The sequence below is a fragment of the Felis catus genome, chromosome D1, assembly GCF_018350175.1.
Source record: "Felis catus isolate Fca126 chromosome D1, F.catus_Fca126_mat1.0, whole genome shotgun sequence".
NCBI classification, from domain to species: domain Eukaryota; kingdom Metazoa; phylum Chordata; class Mammalia; order Carnivora; family Felidae; genus Felis; species Felis catus.
The window spans coordinates 85809383-85836919 of record NC_058377.1 but is presented as its reverse complement, the minus strand read 5'-3'; the positions used below and the strand labels follow the sequence as shown (position 1 = coordinate 85836919).

The 27537-nt window shown below is 33.3% G+C and overlaps 1 protein-coding gene across 4 annotated transcripts in view; it reads right to left on the bottom strand.

Moving 5' to 3' along the window:
• Window positions 1-27537, bottom strand: part of ELP4 (elongator acetyltransferase complex subunit 4) — a 246800-nt gene that overhangs the window by 164687 nt on the left and 54576 nt on the right. For all 4 annotated transcript variants that reach the window (XM_023239673.2, XM_045039094.1, XM_045039093.1 and 1 more), the window contains exons 4-5: window positions 24102-24233; window positions 16392-16531 (exon numbers count right to left, since the gene is read on the bottom strand). In XM_023239673.2, coding sequence (XP_023095441.1) covers window positions 16392-16531; window positions 24102-24233 — 272 coding nt within the window. The remainder of the gene's footprint in view (window positions 1-16391; window positions 16532-24101; window positions 24234-27537) is intronic.

The following is a 27537-nucleotide window of genomic DNA, read 5'->3' as shown; positions in this document are numbered from 1 at the left end:
TTTGTCTATTTTTGTTTTTTTGTTTTTTTGTTTTTTTTTTTGCCTGTGCTTTTGGTGTTATATCCAAGAAATAATTGTCAAATACAATGTCATGAAGATTTCTGCCTTTGTTTTCTTTTAAAACGTGTATAGTGTGTGGTCTTATGGATAGGACTTTAGTCCATTTTGAGTTAATTTTTATATAGAGTATAAGATAAGGGTTCATCTTCATTCTTTTGCATGTGGGTATCCAGTTTTCCCAATACCATTTCTTGAAGACTGCTCTTTCCCCTTAGATGGTCTTAGCACTCTGGTTGATGCTTGTTTGACCATGTATGCCAGGGTTTACTTTTGGGTTCTTTATTATATTCTATTGGCCTAAATATCTGCCTTTATGACAGTACCAAACCACACTGCTTTGATTACTGTAGCTTTGTAAAACTTTTTGAAGTCAGGAAGTATAAGACCTCCAACCTTGTTCTTTTGCAAGATTGCTTTAGCTATTTGGAGTCCCTTGAGATTGAGTCCCTGTATGACTTTAAATAAACTAATTAAGCCTGATGTGTCTATTTCCTCATATTCAAAATGGTGATATTATAAACTTCATGACATTTTGTAAGGATTAAATGAAATAACAAAAGTAATATGTTAATACCTGAGAGAAAATCAGTTCTCAGTAATTGTTAGCTATTATCAATCCCCATGTTGTCAATATACCATAGTAATGCTCCACTTACAGGATGGATGAAAGTCAGGTGGGATGGTGAGATGGAACAAGGTATGCACTTAAGGAAGTAAGAAGGAATGGGTCCACTACAACAGTACCACCTACAACTGCCTAGTGAGCAGCAAGAAGCATTCTGTTATCAAGTCTTTTAATAAGCTTTCAGGAGTGAGCTAAGTAGTGTAGGAGGCACAAGAAATATGGCTACTATCCACTCACAGACTTTTTTCTAAGGAGGAATTGATTTTCGAATGTGGTTTTCTCTAAAGAAAGAATATGATAGGGAAAAGAAAGCTGACTGTCCAGATTAAAAATATTTGCTTAAGTAGTTACATTACCAAAGGAGAAATAGCTTTATTGATTGGCCTATTAATAAAAATGTTGATTAGAATAAATTTCAAACATATAAGCAGAAATAATAACAAGGATGGAAGCCAAGATTCATTAAGTCCTTACTATGCTAGCCAGTGTTTGCTAAGTGGTAAATTTTTGTTATCTCATTTAACAATCCTAAGAAGTAGTTTCTATTATTATTATTCTGATGGAAGCCTAAGAAATGTGAGCCCGGAGAAGTAAAGTAACTGGTACAATGTCATACAGCTAGTAAGTGGATGACTCAGGATTCAAATCCAGATTGTCTAACCAAATGGCCCCTATCTAAACTATGCTGTCTCACAAGGTTTATAAAAAGAAAAATGAAAAAAAAAAGGCAAAATCACCCATAATTTAAACACTCAGAGATCATGACTGTTAGGCTGTTGATGCAAATCTTTACAGAATACTTTCTACATACATATATCATATATTACATATATTATATTTTTTCTAACCCACTTTGTTTTTATTCTCACTTTGCATGCAAGGTACTTCATTAGGTGGATATAACATAGTTTATTCAACCCATCTATATTGACAATTCTTAGGTTATCTCCAGATTTTCAGTATTACACACAAATTATGGTAAGAATTCTTGTACACACATCTTTGTTAACTTGTATCATTATTTCTTTAAGAATGGGAAATGGGATGATGGCAACAATGATAATGTACACTCCAACTTTTGATATCCTTTCTTAGGATTGTTTTAACAATGTACACTCCTATAGTTAACATGAGTGATAACCACATCATCTTTAACACAGGGTATTATCATTTTAAATATCTGATAGCTGAAAAATGGTTTTTGTTTACATTTCTTTGATCATTAGTAAGGCTTATTAGCTATTTTTGTTTCTTCTTTCAAGAACATCCCATTGTTATCTTTTCCCCATTTTGTATTAGGATATTCAACTTGTTAGCAGTTTAAAAATTCTCTAAATTTGCTAAAAATATTAACATATATGTACATATATGCGTTTGTTTTTTAAATTTTGAAACAATCTTAAACTTATAGAAAAATTGCAAAAATAGAAAAAAAAATTTTCCTGCTCCACTAGAGGATAAGTTGCTGACATTGATGACCCGTCACTTCCTAATTATTTAGGTTATGATTCCTACAAACATTCTTCTACATAACAATAATATAACCACCTGACTTAAGATATTGGTATAATTTGGAAATTGTTACTACCATCTGACACTCAGAGCCCATTCAAGTTTTGCCACTTGTCCCAATATAATCCTTTATAGCAAAGGACTCAGTTGAAAATCACATGTTGCATTCACTTATCATGTCTCTTTTCAGTCTTCTTCAATCTGTAAGTGCCTTAGACTTTCTTGACTCTTACGGTCTTGACAGTTTTGAGGATTACAGGCCAGGTATTTGGTAGAATGCTCCCAATTTGGGTTTGTTTGGTATTTCCTTATGATTATTAGATTTAAATTATGTATGTTTGGTAGAAACACAGGAGCATTCCTGAATTCTCAACGCATATTATCAGATGATACATGATTTCAATTTGCCCCATAACTGCTGACATTAACTTGATTAAAGTTATGTCTGTCAGGCTTCTGTACCATATAATTATTGTTTCCCTTTTGTAGTCAATAAATATTTTGTGAGAAGGTACTCTGTGGTTATGTAAATATCTTTTTCCTCAATAACTTATTTATTCATTCATTTATTTGCATCAATATGTACCCATGGCTTCCTGCTTCATTAAATGGGTTATAATCCATTTACTATCGTTATTTATTCTGATGCTCAAAATTTTACCTATTTGTCCAGTGGGAACTCCTTTGAGCTGGCTTCTGTATCCTTTTGACATGCCCTGCCCTGCCCTCATCATTCTTTAAGCACTTCTAAACATAAAAAAGACATTACAGGTGTCTCCTTATCTTTCCTTTGAATTGAAAGCATTTTTTTCTTTTTTTAAAGTAGGCTCCACACCCAATGTGGGGCTTGAACTCATGACCATGAGATCAAGAGTCAGATGCTCTACCGACTGAGGCACCACTCTTTGTCTTTCCTGTGAATCAAACATTTCTCCAAACAGTCTTGAGTCCTTCATATGGAGAATAGTATTTAGATCTGATCACTAGATATAGTTTTTGCCATTTTCCCACTCCGAGAATTTAAGACATTCTATTTTCTTCCTATACTTCTATAATTTCAATTCTATATTTAAATCTTTAATCTTTGGAAATATAGTTTGATGTGAAATATGAAAAATGGATTTCACTATATTATTCCCAAGTGATTAGGGTTTCCCCACTTATTTGAAATACCTCCCCATTACAAAAATGATGTTTGTTCATCATAAAAATTCAAAGACATAAAACATACAAAGAATAGGAAACATACAAAACCCACTACCCAGAAGTGAACACTGTTAACATTATGATGAACATCCTCTCTGACATCTCTCTGTACCAGCCCTTCCTTCTCTTACTGAGAGAAACTAATGTGGGATATTGAGAAGTATGCTGATAAAAATGTTTTTCATTGTGAAGAATATTTTACCAATACACAAATATAAGCAGGGTTATAAGAACTATGTACATATTTGTTTAATTTTGACATTTCTCTCACAGCCTTTCACATACTACATATATTATGAGTTTCTAAAATGGTCTTAGAAGGAAATTTACTTTGAGCCTTTCGTGAGCTTCTCTGACCACATATCATTAAAATTTTGGAACCTAAATTGACATCTCCTGAATTAGTAGTAGAAGAGAATTTGGGATTGGCTATATAAAATTTTATATACCATATATCCCATTACTAAAATCTGCTTTTTCACTTTATTATATCTTGGATGCTAAGCCCACCTCAACTCTCTTATGCAGAAAACACTGTTGCAGAAATCACCTGCTAGAACCACTACTACAGTCTTTGCAACTAGCATCAGCTGTAGACCTTAATAAAAGCCACGGCCCCACCACCCTCCGAAGAGTATTTCTCTTTTTCAACTTTTTTTTTTTAATTTTTTTATTTTGGGGACAGAGAGACAGAGCATGAACGGGGGAGGGGCAGAGAGAGAGGGAGACACAGAATCGGAAACAGGCTCCAGGCTCTGAGCCATCAGCCCAGAGCCCGACGCGGGGCTCGAACTCAGGGACCGCGAGATCTTGACCTGGCTGAAGTCGGACGCTTAACCGACTGCGCCACCCAGGCGCCCCCAAGAGTATTTCTCTTGAAAGGCAACAGGCACTTGAGCCCAAATAAAGCTGTAGTTTATATACCTTTCCTCAACATTTGAAAGATTTGATTGGTATTCTCTTTGTTCTCCAGTGTTACTTTCAAACCACTCCTCCTCCTTCACTTTCTGGTAAAACAAAACAAACAAACAAACAAACAAATATCCATGCTTTTTTACATCTAACCAATTCCAACCATTCCCCTTTTTAAGCTGCTGTCTTTATCAAGCTCCTGGACATTTTCCTCTATCAACTGAAGATACTACATGGTTTACAGTTCTAATTCAAACATCTTATTTTCAATCAACACTTCTGATCTTAGTAACTTGCTTTGTCCATTTACCCCCACTATTAAGATTAGTAAGTCCACTACCAGTCCACTGTCCCTTTTCTCCTCATATATCAACAGCAGTTGTCTTCAATTCATTTTCTTAGCCATAGAGTTTGTGATCGATCACATGTTTACTTTTTAATACTTAAACTCCTTCTGTTGCCTGCATCTGGCAAAACTTGAATCCTGCCTGCACCAGGAATCTTATCACAGTGCAAGAAAGTCACACAACCTGACAGACCTATAAATATTTGATACTTCTCTAGTTGGTGTATTCTTCCAGTCCATGAAACAACCATTTCAAACCTTCCCCTTTTAACCCAAATTCCTAACAGGTAACTAACTGTTCCTCAGTGGATGACCCTGCCTATTATTCACTGAGTAAAGAGAAGACCTCAGTCCATACCTTCAACACTACTCAAGATCCTGACTCCAACCCTACAAACCTATTTGTTTGTATCTACACTGTTCTCTTCTTATTCCTTTCCCTCCTTCCCTCCAGTGGAGGAAATGTTACTACATCTTAATGGCCCATCCCTGGCCTTGAGTGGCTTGGGAATTCTGCCAAATTGTTTAGTAATTTGCCTAATGCCATACAAATAGAAACCATTACTTCCTTTTCTAATCTCCATCGATTCTCTCTCTATTCAATTTTTCTCATTTACATCAAAATAGAACAAAACAACAAAAACTTGTTGCTTCCTAAATCTCCTCCAATTATTGCTTTTTCTCTGTCCCCCATGAACAAATTTCTTATGAGAATATGACCTCACCTATCTCACAGAACACATCTTCCTTATAGCTCTATTACTCTATTTCACAACATGATCTTTCAATTCCTTTGAACACACTAAGTCTTTCCTTAACACACTGGCTATTCCTCCAGAATATTTCTTGGCCTTTGTAGGATGGCCTTCTTATCTTCAGGTCTCAGCTCAAAAGCTTCCTTTTCAGAGAGACCATACCTGAACACAACTCAAAGGATATCCCTCTACCCCCTAATATAACTTGTGGAAAATGTTCTTTTTTCCTTATATTACTTATCACAACTCCTAATGTTCTTTTTTCCTTATATTACTTATCACAACTCCTAATCACAACCATACCTGAACACAACTCAAAGGATATCCCTCTACCCCCTCATATAACTTGTGGAAAATGTTCTTTTTTCCTTATATTACTTATCACAACTCCTAATGACATATACATTTATTTACTTGGCTTTAAAAAATTTTTTGTGTGCTTTCTCACTAAACACTACACATGGTCAAGAATAACAGCTGCTTTGTTTACTGCAATAAACCTGGAGTTTAGCATTATGTTAGGCTCATAAAAGGTGCTCAGGTTCATAGAAGGTGTTCATGTCAGAGAATGTTCCAAAGAATATTGCTGGACATATGTTTTTTTAACATCAGTAAATGACACCATCCTAGTTCTATTGTCTGAAACCTGGAAAGCATTCTTGATATTCCCTTTACTCTTTCCCCAACCTCAATGAGATCAAAGAGATTAGAGCAGTAGCTAGCAATCATATTACATAAGTACATGTAGGGCCCTGGGGCCTTATAATATCTCTGTTAGAATGTGGGTTTATTTTTCTGAGTGAGATTGTAAGTCATTGGAAGGTTTGAGCCAGAGTAGTGATAAGAACTGACTTATGTTGTAAAACGGTGCTGTTTAACAAGATCAGCCACTAATCATATATAGCTACTTACATTTAAGTTAATTAAATTAAAATAAAATAACTCTTCTTTAAATATTTGGTAGAATTTGCCTGTGAAGCCACCTGGCCCTGGACTGTTGTTTGTTAGGATTTTTTTTCTTGATTGCTGATTCAATTTCTTTGTTACATATTGATCTTGCTCATCTTTTCAATTTCTTCCCGTTTTACTTTTGGTAGTTTATATGCTTCTAGGAATTTATCCATTTGTTCCAAGTTGTTCAATTTGTTGGCATACAGTTGTTCACAATATTATCTTATAATTGTTTGTATTTCTGTGGTGTTGGTTGTTATTTCTCCTATCTCATTTGTGACTTTATTTATTTGGGTCCTTTCTCTTTTCTTTTTGATAAGTCTGGCTAGAGGTTTATCACTTTTATTAATTTTTTCAAATAACAGGTGCCTAGTTTCATTGATCTGTTTTATTTAAAAAAATTTTTTTTAGTTTCTATCATTTATTATTATAAATGATCTTTATTATTATAAAGATTATATTATTATTATATAAATATATAAATATTATTAAATAATTAATATTTTATAATATTAAATTATATATTTATATATTATTAAATATATAAAATTATATAAAGATTATTATTATTATAAATGATCTTTATTATTATAAAGATTATAAATGATCTTTATTATTACCTTCCTTCTGCTGGCTTTAGGCTTCATTTGTTGTTTGTTTTCTAGCTCATTTAGGTGTAAGGTTAGATTATTTATCTGAGATTTTTCTTGCTTCTTGAGGTAGGTCTATATTGCTGTATACATCCCTCTTAGGACCGCTTTTGCTGCATTCCAAAGGTTTTGGACCATTGTGTATTTTCATTTTCTTTTGTTTCCATGTATTTTTTAATTTCTATTTTGATATTCTGGTTGACCCATTTATTGTTTAGTAGCATGTTGTTTAACCTCCAATATTTGTGGTCTTTCCAAATTTTTTCTTGTGGTTGACTTCTAGTTTCACAGATTTGTGATCACAAAAAGTGCATGGTATGATTTGTATCTTTTTATACTTGCTGAGGTCTGATTTCTGACCTAACATGTGATCTATTCAGGGGAATGTCTCCCATGTGCAGTTGAAAAGAACGTGTATTCTGCTGTATTAGGATGGAATGTTCTGAATATATCTGGTAAGTCCATCTGGTTCAGTGTGTCATTCAAAGCCATTGTTTTCTTGTTTCTTTTCTGCTTAGATGATCTGTCCATTGATGCAAGTGGGGTGTTAAAGTCCCCTATTAGTATTGTGTTATTATCAATCAGTTCCTTTATGTTTGTTATTAATTGTTTCATATATTTGGGTCCTCCCATGTTGGGTGCACAAGTATTTATGATTGTTATGTCTTCTTGTTGGATTGTCCCTTTATGATTATATAATACTCTTCTTTGTCTCTTTTTACAGTCTTTACTTTAAAGTCTAGTTTATCTGATACAAATATTGTTACTACAGCTTTCTTTAGACACATTTGCATTATAAATGATTCTTCACACCCTCACTTCAATCTGCAGGTGTTTTTAGGTCTAAAATGAGTGTCTTGTAGGCAACATATAGATCAATCTTGTTTTTTGTTTTTTGTTTTTGTTTTTGTTTTATCCATTATGACATTCTATGTTGTATGATTGGAGTGAGTAGTGGTCCAGTAACATTCAAAGTAGTTATTGATAGATATGTATTTATTACCTTTTTATTACTTGTATTGTCATCGTTTCTGAAGATTTTCTCTGATATGTATTCTGCTCAAACTATTCCAAAGATGCAAAAAAGGGAAGAAAACTTACAAATTCATTCTATGAGGCCAGATTACCCTAATACCAAAACCAGGTAAAGACTCCACCAGAAAAGAGAACTACAGGCCAATATACATGATAAACATGGATGCAAAAATTCTCAATAAATCACTAGCAAACTGAATCCAACAATACATTTAAAAACTCATGCACCAAAATCATGTGGTATTCATTCCTGGATTGAAAGGGTGTTCAATATTTGCAAATAATCAACATGATACATCATGTTAATACAAGAAAGGGTAAGGATTATATGATCATTTCAATGGATGCAGAAAAAGCATTTGACAAAGTACAACATCTATTCATGATAAAGATTCTCAGCAGGGCCACCTGGGTGGCTCAGTTGGTTGAGCGTCTGACTTTGGCTCAGGTCACAATCTTGCAGCTTGTGAGTTCAAGCTCCACATTGGGCTCACTGCTGTTAGCGCAGAACCACTTTGGATCCTCTGTACCCCTCTCTCTGACCTTCCCCCACTTGCATTCTCTCAAAAAGAAATAAAACATTAAAAAAAAAAAGCCTCTCAGCAAAGTAGGTTTAGAGAGAACATACTTCAACATAATAAAGACCATGCATGAAAAACCCACAGTGAACATCATACCCAGTGGTAAATAACTGAGAGCTTTTCCCCTAAGGTAAGACAAAGATGTCCATTCTCATCACTTTTCTTCAACATCGTACTGGAAGTCCTAGCCATAGCAATCAGACAACAAAAAGAAATAAAAGGCATCCAAATCAATAAGGAAGAAGTAAAACTTTCCCTATTTGCAGATGATATGATACTATATAGAGAAAACCCTAAAGTCTCTATCAAAAACTACTAGAATTGATAATTGAATTCAGTAAAATCACAGGATACAAAATCAATATACAGAAATCTGTTGTATTTCTATACACTAATAACAAAGCAACAGAATGATAAATTAAGAATACAATCCCATTTGCAATTGCACCAGAAAGAATAAAATATCTAGGCATAAAACTAACCAACAGGTGAAAGACTTGCATTCTGAAAGAATATTCTAAAAGAAACTGAAGGTGACACAAACAAAGAAAAAGATATTCCAGTGTCATAGGTTGGGAGAACAGATATTGTTATAATGTCATCCTTCATGGGTAAAAACTGTACTGTTAGGAACAAGACAGGGACATCCATTATCATCCACTGTTATTTAACATAGTACTGGAAGTCCTAGCCACAGAAATCAGAGAACAAAAAGAAATAAAAGGCATCCAAACTGGCATGGAAGAAGTCAAACTGTCACTATTTGCAGATGACATGATATTCTATACAGAAAACCCAAACCAAAAAACTGCTAGAACTGATGCACGAATTCAGTATGATACCAAATCAACATACAGAAATCTGTTACATTTTGATACACCAATAATGAAGCAGCAGAAAAATAAATTAAGGAATCAATGCCATTTACACTTGCATCAAAACCAATAAGATACCTACGAATAAATCTAACCAAAGAGGTGAAAGACCTATTATCTGAAAACTATAAAACACTGATGAAAGAATTGGAAGATGACACAAAGAAATGGAAAGACATTCCAAACTCATAGATTGGAAGAACAAATACAGTTGAAATGTCTATACTATCCAAAGGAATCTATAAGATTTAATGCATTCCCTGTCAAAACACCAACAGTATTTTTCACAGAACCAGAACAAACAATCCTAAAATTTTTATGGAACCACAAAAGACTCCAAGTAGCTAAAGCAACCTGAAAAAGAAAAGCAAAGCTGGAGACATCATCATTCCGGAATTCAAGTTATACTACAAAGTTCTAGAGATCAAAACAGTATGGTACTGGCAGAGAAAGGGACACATAGGTCAACAGAACAGAATAGAAAACCCAGAAGTAGATCCACAATTATATGGTCAATTAATTTTTGACAAAGCAGGAAAGAATATCCAATGGGAAAAAGACAGTCTCTTCAACAAATGGTGTTGGGACACCTGGACAACAACATGCAAAGAATGAAACTGGACTACTTTCTGACACCAAACACAAAAATAAATTCAAAATGGATGAAAGACCTAAATGTCAGACCTGAAACCTTAAAAATCCTAGCAGAGAACACAGGTTATAACCTCTATGGCATTGGCCTTAGCAACTTCCTACTAGATGTATCTACTGAGGCAAGGGAAACAAAAGCAAAAATAAACTATTGGGACTTCATCCAAATAGAAACAAAACAAAACAAAAAAAACCTTCTGCACAACAAAGGAAACAATCAACAAAACTAAAAGGCAACCTTCGTAATGGGAGAAGATATTTGCAAATGACATATCTGATAAAGGGTTAGAATCCAAAATATGTAAAGAATTTATCAAAGTCAACACCATAAAAATGAATAATCCAATTAAAAAATGGGCAGAAGACAAAAAAAAAAAAAAAAGAAAGAAAAAAAATGGGCAGAAGACATGAATAGACACTTTTCCAAAGAAGACCTACAGATAGCCAACAGGCACATAAAAAGATGCTCAACATTAATATTATCAGGGAAATACAAATCAAAACTACAATGAGATATCACCTTACAGCTGTCAGAATGGCTAAAATCACCAGCACAACAAACAACAGGTGTTGATGAAGATGTAGAGAAAGGGGAATCCTTTTGCAGTGTTGGTGGGAATGCAAACTGGTGCAGCCATTGTGGAAAACAGTAAGGAGGTTCCTCAAAAAGTTAAAAATACAACTATCTTATGATCCAGCAACTGCACTACTAGGTATTTAGCCAAAGAATACAAAAATATTAATTCAAAGCAATACACGCACCTTGATGTTTGTAACAGCATTATCTACAATAGTCAAATTATGGAAACAGTCCAAGTGTCCATCAACTAATGAAAGGAGAAAGAAGATGTTGTGTATATATATATATATATATATATATATATATATATACACACACACACATACACAATGGAATATTATTCAGCTATAAAAAGAATGAAATCTTGCCGTTTGCACCAATGCGAATGGAGCTACAGTGCATTATGTTAAGTGAAATAAGTCAGTCAAAGAAAGACAAATAATGTATGATTTCACTCATATGTGGAATTTAAGAAACAAAAACAAATGAGCAAAGGGAAATAAAAGAGAGTCAAACCAGGAACAGACCCTTAACAATAGAGAACAAACTGATGGTTTCCAGAGGGGTGGTGGGCAGGGTATGAGTTAAATAGGAGATGGGGATTAAGGAGTGCCCTTGTGATGAGCACTGGGTGTTGTATTTAAGTACTGAATCATTATATTGTATGCCTGAACCTAATATTACATTGTATGTTAACTGGAATTTAAATAAAAACTTAAAAAAATAAATAAAATTTCAGGAGTTGCTGATTGGATGCAGGGAGTGAGAGAGAGGAGTCAAGGGTCTAAGATTACTTTCTTGAAAGGAAAAGAAAATTTGGAAGGACATATATAAATAAGAGGATGTATGCCTAGGGGAAGATGACTGAGACTAGAAATGTGGGAATTAGGTGGGAAATAATAATCAAAAACCATGCATATCAATGAAGATAGCATGCCAGGATGAGTGACTAAATTCTGCATACACGAAGTCCCCTTTAAAAGATAGAAAAATGAAGAAAGGCACACATGTAAGCAAGTAATTTGTCTTCATTGGTTAAAATGAGTTTCAGGATTAATAATTCTCTCTCTCAAAAATTTTAGATATTATCTTTTTACTTTAATCACATCACCAGCAGAATGGCCAATGTGTAAAATCCCTAATCACATTTACATCTTGCCTTTCCCTCAGCTCTGAGATTCGTATTAATGTATCATTTACTATACCCTTTTAATAAAGTAATTCAGCACACTTCTGAATCTTTAGACTTACCTAGAAGTTCTCTACCAAAATTCCTTTCTCATGAGTGAATTTTCTACTTATAACTTCTAAATATATTGTGGTTCTCTGCTTTGTAATGTAAGAGATCTGTAGTTTTGAAATAGAATGTACTCTTACATGGCTATGTTTCAGTTGCTAGTTTTACCCCACTAAATCTTTGAGGTAAGAACAAGGCTGTATTAATCTGAGTTATTACTATACTTTGTCCTTTGATTCACTAGTTCATCAACTATCAACTCAACACCTGTGTCCTAAATTCATGAAATAAAGAGGTGTAGAAAGCATAACCTCCTTCCTCAAGGATTTCCACTGCTTGAGAAGATAAGAATGTAGACAATACAAATAACTATACTGTAATGTGCTAAGTGTCCTGACAGAGTATGAACAAAATTAAGTTGGAATTTATGGGGGGGGGTACATAACTATAATTTGTCTAGGAAAATATTACAGAAGGCTTATACATATGTTCCATTTAAGTGGTAGAGAGACTTGGCCAAATAAGAAAAGGAAGGACTTCTAAAATCTTAAGTAATATTCTTATCCTCTTTCCATTGATTTTCTCCTAGAAGTTCTCCTAAAAAGATAAATGGTTCTTTCAGAATTCAGTTCATTCAAATTAATTAATACAAAACTTCTAGTTAATATAAGAAACTACTGGCCATTTTTTGGATATCCATTTAAAAACAAAATCATGAATTTCAAAGAAACGTATCAATACAAATTCATTCTGTTTACTACCAACTGTATGTAAAGTCAATATTCAAGATATGGTCTATCAATTAAAAAAAGTAATATTTTACAATATAGCAGGTATATCAATTGGCTTTGGCTTCCATAACAAAATACTATAGACTGAGTGGCTTAACCAACAAGACTTAATTCTGTAGAAATTCTGGGGACTAGAAGTCCAAGATCAAGGTGCTAGCAGGGTTGTATCTGGTGAGAGCTCCACCACTGGGTTGTAGATGACCACCTTCTTGCTGTGTTGTTCACATGGCCCTTCCTGGATTTGTGCTCAAGGGAAAGAGTAGGAGCTGGATGTCTTGCCCTCTTTTTTAAGAACACCAGTCCTATCAGACTAAGGTCCTACCCTCATGACCTCATGCAACCAAAATTACCTCCCAAAGTTTTGTCTCCAAATACCATCATATGTACTTTAACATATAAATTTGGGGTGTTGGGGAGGGAACCACAAACATTCATTTTGTAACAGTATGTTAGATTTGTTAATAAATAAGAAAGCTGAAATACCATCCCTAGTATGAAGAATGGCATTATCTTTCTAGTGAGAAAACAGAACTGTCTTTGCATATCTGTTAGCAAAGATTAATTCAAAACTATGTCAAGTTAGGGGTGCCTGGGTGGCTCAGTTGGTTGTGTCCGACCTTGGCTCAGGTCATGATCTGGTGGTCTGTGAGTTCGAGCCCCACATCAGGCTCTGGTCTGACAGCTCAGAGCCTGGAGCCTGCTTCGGATTCTGTGTCTCCCTCTCTCTCTGCTCCCCCCCCCCCCCCCCCCCCCCGCTCATGCTCTCTCTCTCTCTCTGTCCAAAATAAATAAACATTAAAAAAAAAAACAAACAAAAAAACTACGTCAAGTTAAAAATAATCTTAGATCACAAACTTATTCTCAAAATCAGTTTTCCTATCACTGTTTTGTGTCAACTTATCTGATTTACGACAATGAAATATTAAAACAAAACTATTGGGTAATATTGTTGTGATATTTCTCAGGTTTTTATAGCCAGGCTTTGCTTTGAAAGCTTAAATTATATGTATGAACATTTTCCATGGGCAAACCTGCTGATGATTTTAAATCAGTTAATGCAAATTTTAAATGATCTTCAGTTTTTCTCACCATAAAAAAACTTTATGTTTCAACAGTGCCTTCAGAATATATGAAATTATATATTATATCCTCACATCTGATAGTGGGACACAACTATACCCTCTAGTCTTAATAGCAGGAAAAGTATAGACAACTGTAAAGCTTAGCTTTATTGTTCCATAAATGAACCAGTAAAGTTCATTTTAGTGAAATGAGCACATGCTTTTCATAAATTAAATCCCACATGGTAAGTACTCATTTTCAAAATTAATTTAATTACATGTTTAAAGTTTAATTACATTTAATTAAGCATTTAAGTTTAATATGAAATAAATGAATTATCAGTTAACTACTATGAAATGAAATATTGCCTTGATAATTGAGATCTATAAATTTTCCTATTCTATGCAAAACTGCTAGCTCTCAAAAAACATTCTGAAAAAGTATGTATTTTAAAGACTAGAGGACTATATTCTCACAGGTGATCAAGTTTTTTTTTTCCTGTCACCCAGCTTCATGTGCTGCTCATTTACTGCGGGAGCAAATGGAAACAGCCTGGCAGAAAAAAAAAAAAAAGCAGAGGTTTTGAAGACTTAGTCACCAACAGCCTGAAAAAGTGGGAAAGCTACTTAGCATCTCTGACCTCAAGTTTCCTATAAAATGGAGAAAATATTACTTCTTTCGGAGGGTTGTGGGAGGATTAAATGAGCTATCCCATGGTCTAATGCCTGGAACAGTGCCTGACATGGAACAGGTAGTCAATAAATGTTAATTCCCTCCTTCTTTTAGTTGCTGATTGAATGAACAAAAATCTTGTACTTTGGGGCTTAAAGAAAGTTTTATTATTTAAATGTTTTATTAGTTACAAAAGTAACACTATATTTTTTGTTCACTTACATCATTCTTAATGGACATTTTATATTTTTTATTTCCCTTAGCACTCTATAAATGGAGGCAATATAGCATTATTGCTAACACAGAATTTTGAGTCAGAAAGAACCAACTTTGAATCTGGGTTCCACCACTTACTGCTTGAGGAATCAGGGAAGAGTTATTTCCCAAGCCATAAAAGCATATGTATGTCTGGTTTACTGAATGACAAAAATTAAGAATGAGTATAATCAGTATAGTCATTCAAACTTAACAAAATATTACTGATGTAGGTAGGACAAATGGTATCCCCCCTATGCTAATTTTTCACAGAAGGATATTTATTTTCACTGAATTTAAGGGATTTTCCTAAGGATGGACTCAGCATCAGAACCCAGATTTCTTTCTTTGTTTCTTTACCAGTGTTCTTTCCTCCATAACATAGGAAGGTAAAGGCAAAGGACACCAAAGTCTCTTGAAGCAGTAAACCAAAAGAAAGAGAGGGATCTGACTTAGGTTAATCCTGGTTCTATCACTTAATAGTTGAGCCTCAAGTAAACAACTTCTTTAAATTTTGGTATCTTCTTCTGGAAAATGGGAATACAGTTATGTTTCATACAAGGGTTTTACTAGACAACAAATGCAATGTGTAGTAGAGTGACTGACACACAGCAGTCAATCATTAGTCATTGCTATTAACACTAAGACAACATCAGAGTACCATTTTTGGTAAGTCTCAAGCCACAGAATGGAGAAACCATAATGAAGCAAAGAATTTTTTTTTTTTTTGGAGGGGGACACAGATTTAATAAAAATAAATAAGACAGCCTTTACTAAATTCTCAAGTAATATTCCTGGAAAAGAGACTTTAGACTTGTAAGTCATTTCAGTTCCTGTCTATTAAATCTCCATTTAAGGAGATCACTTTGAAGATGTGGTCAGTGAAGATCAGGTCACTTTGAAAATAATGGTTTTACAATATGAAAGAAAATAGAGGCAACACCCTATTCCATGGATTAGTTTCTATGATTCAACAGTTAAGAATTGAAATTAAATATTCTTAACACTATATATAAATTATTCAATGTCAAGTACTGTAATTTTCAGACTTTTGTCTTAATAAAGTTAGTATCACTATAAACATGTTGTATTTGTTTAATATTTAAAGCCCTTAACTGTAAAACTCAAAAAACCCTACACTGCTCTTAAGGCAATCTAAAAAACTACAAATTGTTTATTTACAGAATAACTAACTACAAATAGAAAGCCTTAATAAATAAAATATCGGAAAACATATTTACTTTCTGAAAGAACATTTATTGAAAAACAGCATTACTTTATACCATTTTCACTGCTAAATAGTTTTTAGATATCTATTTGCATTTAGGACTAAAAGACCCCAATTTAAAAACTATTCCACATTTTCTCAAAATTAAAAACAGGAGGTATTATAATTTTGGTATCCAGACTTTTCAAACTGAAAATTAAGGATAATAGCATATACAACAGTTATAGGACCAGAAAAAGAAAACTAAATATAAAGAAATATTATGAAACATATACACATGTAAGATCACATATTTTATAGAAAACATTTATTATTAGGATATGTACCTTTAGTTATGCATTATTTCAAAGAATGTGGTAAAAATGCATTCTATTAACCTGTGAAATCAGAAATGGGTCATTACTTACCATGGTTCTATATTAAGAGTTGAAGATGATTTTTCAGGGAAAAAAAATCCATGCCATTTTGAAGCCTCAATTAGTTCTTGTGGCATCTTTTTTGATGCATCATAATAGTGACCAAATCTTGAAGATGATACTGGTCCAGCCTGTTAAGAAAAGCCATACTGGTCATTAAAAAAATTATTATTATTATTTTTTAATTATTGTTTTTTTAAACTACAATGTATTCGAACTACATTCAGCAAAATATTGATACATTTATGCATTTTAATGCTGATAAGGAAGAGCTGATACACATAGACTTATTAAATTTCAAAGAAGCATACAACAACTTTTATTATTTTAAATAATAGTTAGAAATCAACCTTTTCATTTCCCATGTTTCTTCACTCCTGGTGGTCACTAAATTTGATAAGAATTCTCTTTGCTTTTCTTACCTTCCTGAGTTGAAAAAAAATTAATATACATGTTTTAATTATTTTTTAAAGATTCCAGGTTTAAATGATCAATTAAATATGGAGTTGCTAAGAGCTAATGAAAACTTAAGCCAATTAAATCATTGGTGAGGGGCTCAAAAAAACTAGCTTTTTAAACATATTGAGCTGAGCATCATTTAAAAGCTAAATTCTCACAAGATAGTGTGTATATACATTCAAAATTTCTTGCTAATTTTAAATTAAGCTCATAGTATAAAATGTATTGAGGATACTCCCGATGGGAACAAGGCACATGATAAGGAGGGAGAATGTGTATAAACTACATTAGATAAATCAGAAACCTGACATCATCATTAGTTCATTGATGCCTCCTCTTTTGTGCTATTATCAGTTTCTCCAACAAATTATCTCCTACACAAGCAACTCTAATAACTGTTGATGCTGAATTTATGTACATAGGATAGTAAAGGCCTAGTAACAGAACATTCTCATTATATTGCTTTGAATGGATTTTGTGCTGATTCAACTCATTAGAAATATGTACACACCTCTGTACAAAGTTGAACTCCTAACAGGTTCCACCTGGCAATAGTTTCCAATAGTTTCTAATCTAAATTTACATAGTTTCCACTGTCCTGAATGCTATAAAACAGACATATTTCAGAACATTCAACAAAACAGATAATCTGCAGATAATCTCTGCAGAAATGGAAGAGTAAATTCTCATTTTACGAAGTAACTGACAACTTTGTAATTTAGATAAGAAACAGACATTTGCTTGACACTAGATATTTGCATTTTGAGACTTAAAGGATTAATATTCTTCAACTGAATGCCTACCAACATCAACTCTACAGTAACACAGGATAAACAAATTTAAGTATAATAGAAATATTATTCTCTGATACAGAGTCTGTGAGTTTGGCATTTACTTTCTAAATAAAATGACTGTTTATCCCTCCATAAGATACTGTTCACTTTCATTAAGGAAAGAGACCTATCAATTGGCTCCATCTAATGTTTACAATACAATATATACACAAGTGTGGTTCTCAAAACATGATTTATCTGTTTACCAAGACAGTGTTAACAAATAAAGTATGAGACATTAAAGTATACTTCTTAAAAATAGGGTAAAGTTTTTAAATGTAAAGTTATTAGTATAAAGCAATTTAAACAAGGTCTGTTCTTTGGCCTATAATCTATTCTTTATCCGGATTATAGTTCAGAATGTTTTTACTGCAATCTCTGCTAGAGCTCATCTTTTTATTGTGTAAGTCCAGGCCCCCTTAATGTTTTAGAAAGGCCTTGACTAACTGAACTTTGATCTGATGTCTTCATTGAGAAAAACACCAGGTTGCCCATTTCAGATGCAAATCCTCCTAAGGCCCAATAGAATTTAGTAAAGACAGCAAAAAAGAAGAAACAAGAAGTTTCCAGGATCCTCTTTGAGAATCCTGGGGCACACTGGTGTCCTTAATCCACGCTGCTCCATGGATTAAGGTAGGTGATAACCTTTCCTGATTCAAAAGAATAAGCAGAGTGCCTACAAACTGGGTGGAGACTAGGATTTGGTAATAATAAAACACCATGCAATAAAAGCTTGGTCTATGTCAGAAGCCTCTGAAAAGGCCTCAATGTACCACATTCCCAGGCCTAGTAGGGAAGCTTGCAAAAGCCTACCTGAATCAAATAAGCATGAATAATCTATTTTAGCAGACTGGCCATGGGGAGAGAGAAAGAAAGAGAGACTTTTCGCTTCTTTTAAGTTTGAGTTAATAAATTTATTAGTGCACTGAAGGTTCTTGAAGTCTTGGGCACTCAGAGAAATATGCTAAATTGCCAAGAAGCAAAGTATGCTTTTAAAGTTGCCGTCTCTATTAATGTTTCTAATTATAATATTAATGTGATAGAAATCTCTGATTTGGGATGAATCAAGGCAGAAAATTGATTTCATGCTGTGACAGTTTACATATAGAACACAAATAATTCATAAAAATGTAAGAATAAATTTGGAAGCTTTTCTTATTACCATTATTAATTTTTTAGAAATTATAATTAAATATGGTAACTAAAATATTTACAAGGTAGACATAAAAATTTTTATTAATGATGAAATTTTATTAATCCTTCAATAAAAATGAAAATGGAAAATAAATATATATTTATAGGAAAAACGATTCTGTAAGTTTTTTTCTACCCATGACACAAAGCATTAACATACAATCAGATTTTTTAAATAATGTGAAATCATAAAACAAAGACTTCAAATATTTCCTCGGAAAAGAGATAACTAAATGTTTTAAATCTGACAATAGTAATACTCTATGAAAAAATGTCAACTCTACAAATGAAAGATGCATTAAAAAAATCAAAATATCATCAATAGCTAAGTCGGTTTTACTCAGTTTGTTAAGAACATGTTGCTTTAGTTTTACATTATGAAAACTTCTATTTCACAGTCTCAAACTATCCTTTACGTTTGTCAGTTGTGGAACAGAGTATAATGGACTGGTTCAGTAAAAATTTGCTATGATAAGGGAAAATTAACTCTGATGGGGGGCCAGCAGGGGTACAGAGCAATAAAACAATACCATCCCCTACCTCCAGTATGTTAGAAAGAATCAAAACTTTCAGAGAAAAGTTGCACACAAATAAAGTCTAAATAAGACATTTTCTTATTATTGTTACCATTTCTTGTTTCTCAGTACGGCATAACGGAAAGCAAGAGCCCAAATGATTAATTAACCATTTTGAGCCTCAGTTCAATCACTAATAACTATTTTGCTAGGCTGCTGTGAGAATCTAATGCAACACTGGCAATGAATATTTTGTAAATTGTGAAGCACTACATAAGTGATATTAATTATTGTTATTGTGTCATGATTCACTAGGGAACAGAAGATCCATCACTATCCTTTGCAGTAACATTGCCTTATTGAAAAAATGGTATCTGTTGTCACCTGTACCATGCACATATCTATCACAGGACTATCGTGGCTGAATCACTAAGATAGAAAGCCAAGGTATAATGAGGATTTAATATAATAAAGATCTAATATATTGCCATGAAGTGCGAGAGAGAGCCTTATAAGCTTTGGTAGTAGAACTATACAATATTAAAGAAATTGGGTCTCAGAATATCCTGTAAGCTACCAATTCTTGGGGTGAAAAGGGAATAGGATTTGATGATTGGACAGGGAAAAAAAGAGCATGCCTACCTAAGACAGAGAGTCAAAATGACAGGACAAGAGAAGGGGGACTTTTTAAAGCCACACACCCCTCCAACTGGAAGAAGCACTGTTTTATGCTTTATTGAGCTATTGTTACTGATTTAGGTGTGCATATTCTTATCTTTTTTTTTTTTTTTTTTTTTTTTTTTTGCATTCCCTAAGTGGGAATGTGACTACAGTCTTAGGATCTGGTGGCAACTTATATTAAGAAGCATCTCTGATAAATGCCACAGCTAGTTTTGGACTACTTGTTTGATCTATACTCGTAATAGTGTTAACTATATTTTGTCACAGATAAAATACAGAAAACCCAGGGTTTTGTTGTTTTTAAACTAATAATGGCAAAGTAAAATCTGGATTTATAAAGTAGATGACAGCTGACGACCAAAGTCTATTAATCTCAGCAAATCCTCATTCACAAAATTTCTGTGACAGGCAAATACACATGCTGGCCAAATTTCAAAGAAAAGCAAAGAAGCCAGAAGACGATTCTATTTTGTAAACTTGACAGAGCTAACTTATAAATACTAAGAAATTTAAGTTTGACCACGGACAGTAAATTTGAAAAAAGCCATTTTTTATTTATATTAATTAATGCAACTTAACTCAGTTTTGCATTTAATTCACATACTATATAATTCATTCACTCATGCACTCAACAAATAACTGGTGAGCACCCACTACAGGCCAGTAAAACAAGATATTCAAAGTCCCTTTCTTCCATTGAGCTTACCTACTAGTAGGAAGACAGAGATAATATTATCTGTTAGGTGATGATAAGTGCCCTGGAGAAAAATAAGACCTTGAAAGGAGATAACAGTGAGAGAGTGATTTTATTTTATAGAGAATGAGAAAAAAAAATACATTCCTGATAAAGTGATATTTTAGCGGAGAACTCAAGAAAATGGGAGAGGAAGTCATCTAGGAAAGTTCAGTGTAAGAAGAGCACAATTTTTAAAACAAACTGTAAACCTTGAGAACTGACCATGGGGCTTATGTTTTGTTTCGTTTCGTTTTGTTTTTAAAGGAGAGAGTGGGGCCAGGAGGGGCAGAGGGAGAGAAAGGGAGACTCCCCAGCAGGCTCCAGGCTATCAGCACAGCCTGGAACCCATGAATCATGAGATCATGACCTGAGTCAAAATCAAGAGTCTGATGCGTAATCAACTGAGCCACCCAGGCACCCCTTGCCCCATGTTTAAACAGATTTTGTAACAAGCAGTAAAAAAATAAAGCTTAAAGTTTCAGATATTTGCATCTTTACTTATAATTTCATGTGAAGAATGTTAGTGACCAATGAAAAAACCAAAATATAATGGAGATAAGAGTAAAATAAAGTAAGTAAATGCGAGAGACAAGTGATTTATATAACCTAAAACTGGACTGTCTTTACAAGAAAGCTGATTTAACTTAGAGCTTTTGTTCATTACAGGTTCTTTCAGAATCCCACTAGAAAAATTAGAATATAGTTATTCTTCACCAAAGAGTCACCATTAAGCCCAGTAACTTAAGTGAAACTATCAGCTGAAAGACATGAATGAAGTTCTTTGCCATTAGGCTTCTCAAGTGCTAGTCCTACACTCCTTGTCTATTTTAATCTCTATCACTCTACTCATATTTTCCTAAGCAGAATAACTACATTTATTTTGGCCTCTTCTACCCAGTTCTCAATCACATCCAAGCTAGGCTATGTCTGTAACAACTGACTAGGCAGAGCTTCTTCCCTTTATTTTTTAATACAAATATATGGTGTTATACTGTACACATATACCATACACATAATACACATATTATGGTATATGTTCATTTATATGGTATATAGTTTATTTAACTAGGTGCTTACTGGTGGACATTTAGGTCCTTTCCAATCTTTTGCTATTAAAAATATACTGCAAAAATAGCTCATATATATTTCATTTTACATGTAAGTAAATATATTCATAATGTAAATGCCCCAAAGGATCAAAGGGTATATATTTTCTATAATTCTAAAGGCTACTACCAGATTACCCTCCACACAAATTGTACTTATTTACATTTCCACCAGCAAAGTATAAAAGTACTAATTTATCCACACCTCTGCTAATTTAGTGTCTTACCAAACATTTTAGGTTACTGACAATCTGTTAAGAGAAAAACAGCAGGTCAGTGCAGTTTTAATTTGCATTTTTCTTATTGTAAGTGAAACTGGGCATCTGCTTCTATATGTTTAAGAGCCACTAAATTTCCTTTGTATATTTCCACCCATTTTTAAAAAATTACGTTGGTAGACTATTCCTTATTCATTTTAGAAGTTCTTTGTATATAAGGAAAATTTATTCCTTATTCTATCAGTTGCAAATACCCTCGCTTCGGTTTGTAGTTTGTTCACAGTCATGTAAATCATGCTTAAAAATGTATTCAAATAGCTTTTCCAGCTAAATTAGAACAACTTACCATTGCTTAATATGTACCTATGTACCATATTTTATACTTAGTACACAGTTGATACTTAATATTTGCTGAATGACTGAATACATTTATCAAACACCAAATGCTTATAATCTGGGCATTAATACAGATCCTGGAGATACAAGAGAAAATAAAACAGGCTCTCTGCCCTCATAGAGAATTCTCCACAGAGAATTCTCTGTGGAGAATTCTGTATGGTGGAGAAGACAGTTATACCAACAATTACCTATAACATTATATTATAAGTTTAAAATACTTTAAAATACATGAAGGGCTGGGCGCCTGGGTCGCTCAGTCAGTTGAGCATCCGACTTTGGCTCAGGTCATGATCTCACGGTCCATTAGTTCGAGCCCCGTGTCAGGCTCTGTGCTGACAGCTCAGAGCCTGGAGCCTGCTTCGGATTCTGTGTCTCCCTCTCTCTCTGCCACTTCCCTGCTCATGCTCTGTCTCTCTCTGTCTCAAAAATAAATAAAACGTTAAAAAGAAATTTTTAAAAAATAAAAAATAAAATAAAAATAAAAAAAATAAAATACATGAAGGGCTGTGAACACAAAAATAAGAAATTAGATAATAATGTATGGAAAACTGTCAGAGTAGTAACATTCGCACTTGGAGAAGGCTGAGTTGATGAATAAGAAAGGGAAGATCATTACCAGCATAAATATAAACTATTTACAAGGAGCAAATCTCATAGGACAGGTGAATATAGTGTTTTATAATCACACAGGAGGAGTTAAAAAGTAGGTTTGGATAAGGTTCTACAGATCTTATACATAATCTTGAGAAGTGTGTATTTTATATTTCAGGCTTTTAATGGCAAACAGGTTTCATCTTACATATTCACTGGTAGTGACCACCCAGGATATTGCAGAGAATACTAAGGCTTTGTCTAAGCTTGGTTAGAAGGGTGCTATGATATACAGTCTACCATGCATGTAGAAGGAGGCGGTGGAAACAGTATACCAAATTATGCATTTGTAGTTAAGGAGCGTTATAAACATATTTCTGTCCTTGGGGAAGGAACAGTCAATGTGGAAGACTAAGGAAGGGTGGACTATGGGTGCCATGTCTCATATAAAAATTTCTTTCTTTTCTACCAATATGATAATGTCCGGTAGACATTAAAGTGTTCTGAAGACTGAAGTAAACAATCAAAAAAGGAGCTAAGTGAATAGAGCCTTCCCTAGGAGCAGAGTTCATAAGCTTTAGTGGGCAGATTCACTGACATCTGTTTTCTCAGAAAATTTCCCTTTACTTCCTATCTCTTAGTCTATCCACACCGAATATTTATAGGTATTCAAGCTGGATAGAAATAGCCTTAATGTGTTTGCTTACTCTGGCTTGCAACCGTATAATAAAAGATTGTACGTGGAGGGTATAGAAGAAATGAAATCTATTTTGGTAAAAAAGAAAAAATTGCCATAATTTTATTTGTAAGAAATATCATCTTGATAAAATACAAATAAAATATTGGTCATTTAAATGAGCAAATAGACATCGTAGTGCATTTAAAGAATAACAGGTATACCACAAAAGAGTCTATAAGATGAAAACAAGTACATTTACAAATTTTAGAAAAGTTTCTATGTTGACTTGCCTCCATCTTGGGTAATAACTGGTAACGCCAAGCTATTTTCATTTTAATGTTAGATTCTGCTGTTTTATGATTACATGCTTCTTCATCAAAATCTTTTTTAAAATTATCATCAAGTAATGGTGCAGGAAGTTCCTAAGAAAACAGAATGACACGTTATTCAGCATCTGTGATTTAAAAATGTGACAATTTTCTTAAATGATAATATTAGCAATACTAGAACTTTCCAATGTCTTGATGCCTTAAAAATGATTCAAACATAAAGTCATGACAATATAGCTATTTCTAAAACAGAGGAAATATTATATATATAATATTGTGAAGTTTAATTTTTTAGGAATGAACTAGAATTTAAAGAAAATCTTCAAACTTGTATACCATGAAAAGCCAAATGCTATTGCAACAAGAGGTATGATCTTTTCATATATATACACTATATATTTAAAGCAAAGTCTGGAATTAGCATTTATGTATTGCATTTAAAGCAAAGTCTGAAATTAGCATTTATGTATTGCATTTAATTACTGTTATGTTTCCCGCAAGGTAAAAATACAGCATGTGTGCAATCTGTTTACTGGTTTGTAATACTAGAATGCAAAAAACTCATTCATGAAAATAACAGGTGAAGTAACAACTAATATGTGTGTGTGTGTGTGTGTGTGTGTGTGTGTGTGTGTGTAAAGAGGCACTACAGTAACAACGCAAAGAAAAAAGTACATAAGTTTCTTGGAGAAGGAAAGCACATGAAATTGTTGCCTTTTTTATTAGTCAAAATCATAAAGATAATATGGGGTGCTGGATTAGTAAACACAATCTTGTGTTATGTCATAAATTAGTCTAAATTGCAACTTTTACTTTGCAAGATCAAATGTATTTATTCTTAGAATAATGTCAACTAATCAGCTGGAAAACACATTAGCTATTATATATTTTAGTTATCTACTAAAAGACCTCCAAATAGATCTACACTTTAACTTATGCTAGTATTAGATGAGTTATATCATTTAACTCTGAATCCATCATTCCTAGCAAAGCATTAGCATCTTACAAAATATAAAGTAACTTCTTCTAATGGAAATAAATATTTGTGAGGCATATGGTATAATACAGTATAGTGGCTATGAGTTTGAATTTTACAACTAAATTGTTTAGGTCCAAGTCTTGACTTTACACACTAGTAGATATGTCTGTGGTTACCTTGACCACCTATTGGACCTCTCTATATCTCTATTCATCATCTGAAATATAGAAATAACAGTATTCATTTTATTGGGTTTTTGTAATGAATAAATGAGTAAAGAATGTGAAATGTAAGAAATGGTGCCTGCTGCATGTTAAACACTTAATAAAATATCTGATTATGAGAATTCAGTCAAATAATTGCTTTAACCACTACTCAGAGCCACATATTTTGTGTTGGCAATAGTAGGCAATGTATTGATGGTTGAATCATTATATTATACACCCAAAACTAATATAACACTGTATGTTAATTATACTTGAATTAAAAAAAAAGAAAAAAGGAAATATCCAGTGCAGAATGCAGAGAGGAGGAACCTAATAGTGTTCCTGAGTTGAAGTGACTATGCTAGGAGTTCAAGGAGGCCGTGTGGCAAACCTCAGGGGAAGAGTGGAGCACACAGAAAGAGCTCCAGTGATCTGTGGAGGCAACTCTTGAGTACTGATCAGTACATAGACATAAGGAAACTACCCAAATCTGGTGAAAGAACCACTCAAAAGGAGCAAGCTGAACGATTTCTGCAGCTTACGTAGAACCAGAAAAAATCCATAGTCTCACCGACCAGAGTGGAGAAACGTTGTAATTCATAAGGCTTTAAGTAGAGAAGCAAAATTAGCTTTAGAACAAAAGCTGCTCTGATCCCACCTGACAAAGCTCAAAAGCAAGCCTCAAAGTGATCAAAGTGTTTCCAAGTAACTTTACTGAATCCCAGAAATTGACTCAAGAATGTCAGCAGGAATGTAAAATATCCAGCACTGCACATGTTAAAATTCATAATATCTGGAGCCAATAAAAAAAATGAGTGAAAAAGAACAGGAAAATAGGACCCATAATAAGGAGATGCAGCAGTGATACAAATATAATTAGACTAAGACAAAAAACAATTATGGTTATAGTCCACGTGTTCAATAAAGATTGAGCATATAGAGATATGAAAGACATATTATTAAAAGACCCAAATGAACCTCTAGAAATGAAAACTTCAAGATCTGAGATTTTTAAAACCCACTGGATGGCAGGAGCAGATTAGACATTTCAGGAAGAAAGATTAATGAACTTCAAGACATATCAAGAGAAATTATAAAAGAAAAATAGGGATGACAAAGATATCAAATTAAAAAATTAAAAAGCCAACCTCCCCCATAATAATCATTAAGTAAACCACATTCCTAGCATAAACTTATATACATACATGGATATATTAGACAAAATACTTCCAAAAAAATAGCATGTAATAAAATACTATTAATAGTGGAAAATGAACATTTTACTTTAATTTATACAAGAACACAAAAACAAAGCAAAATTGAAAGAATGATTCTCATCAATGATTCTTTACTTTGAGTGAGATTATTTCCTGACACATTCTCTTCTAGGATTAGAAGTGTGATACAAAGCACATTAAGATGTTGGAGTCCCTATGCTCCTTTCTATGTGTTTCAGTTTTCAATGAAATCAGTTCCTCTTTTCTTCTTTCCTATAAAGAATGAGGAAATTAGCATATAGCACTTTTTCCCTATTATTTTTATAATGTCAAGGTTTATAGATTTATATTCTTGTCTGCAACCAGATACAGAGTTGTTTAGTTTAGGTTTTTGTTGAAATGGATTCACCATGGTTCCTTTTACCACAGTTCTGTCATTCTTGGGTTTTTTAAAATGATACCTGTGTTCATTTAGCAGTTCCAGGAAGATACAAGGGATGAAGCAGTGAGCAAAATAAACAAAGGAAGGATAGTGATATGGATAGTGATATGGATTTTAAGACAAAAGAGGGAAGGAATACAGAGTAATGGGAGGAGATGCCACTTTACATAGTCAACGAAGTTCTCAGTGATGAAGTAAATACATGAATTATTTTTTCAAAAATTTTTTTATCCAACCAATGCTTTGGGTGTGTGTGTGTGTGTGTGTGTGTGTGTCTAAATAACTATATATATCTATATCTATATGTGTATTTAGATATATGTATAGATACAGATATAGATATATAGTATTGTATAGTATATATAGTATATATCTATATGTATATATATAGATATATATAGTTATAAGCTTAGTTATTAGCTAATAACTAAGTTGATTTATTATTAACTTAGCTTAACACTAGGTAGGTGTTGCTATTGCTACTGTATTATCTTCGGACAAGGAATGATGCTGTGATATTGAAGGCTTCCACTCTTGTAGGTGATTTGCTTCT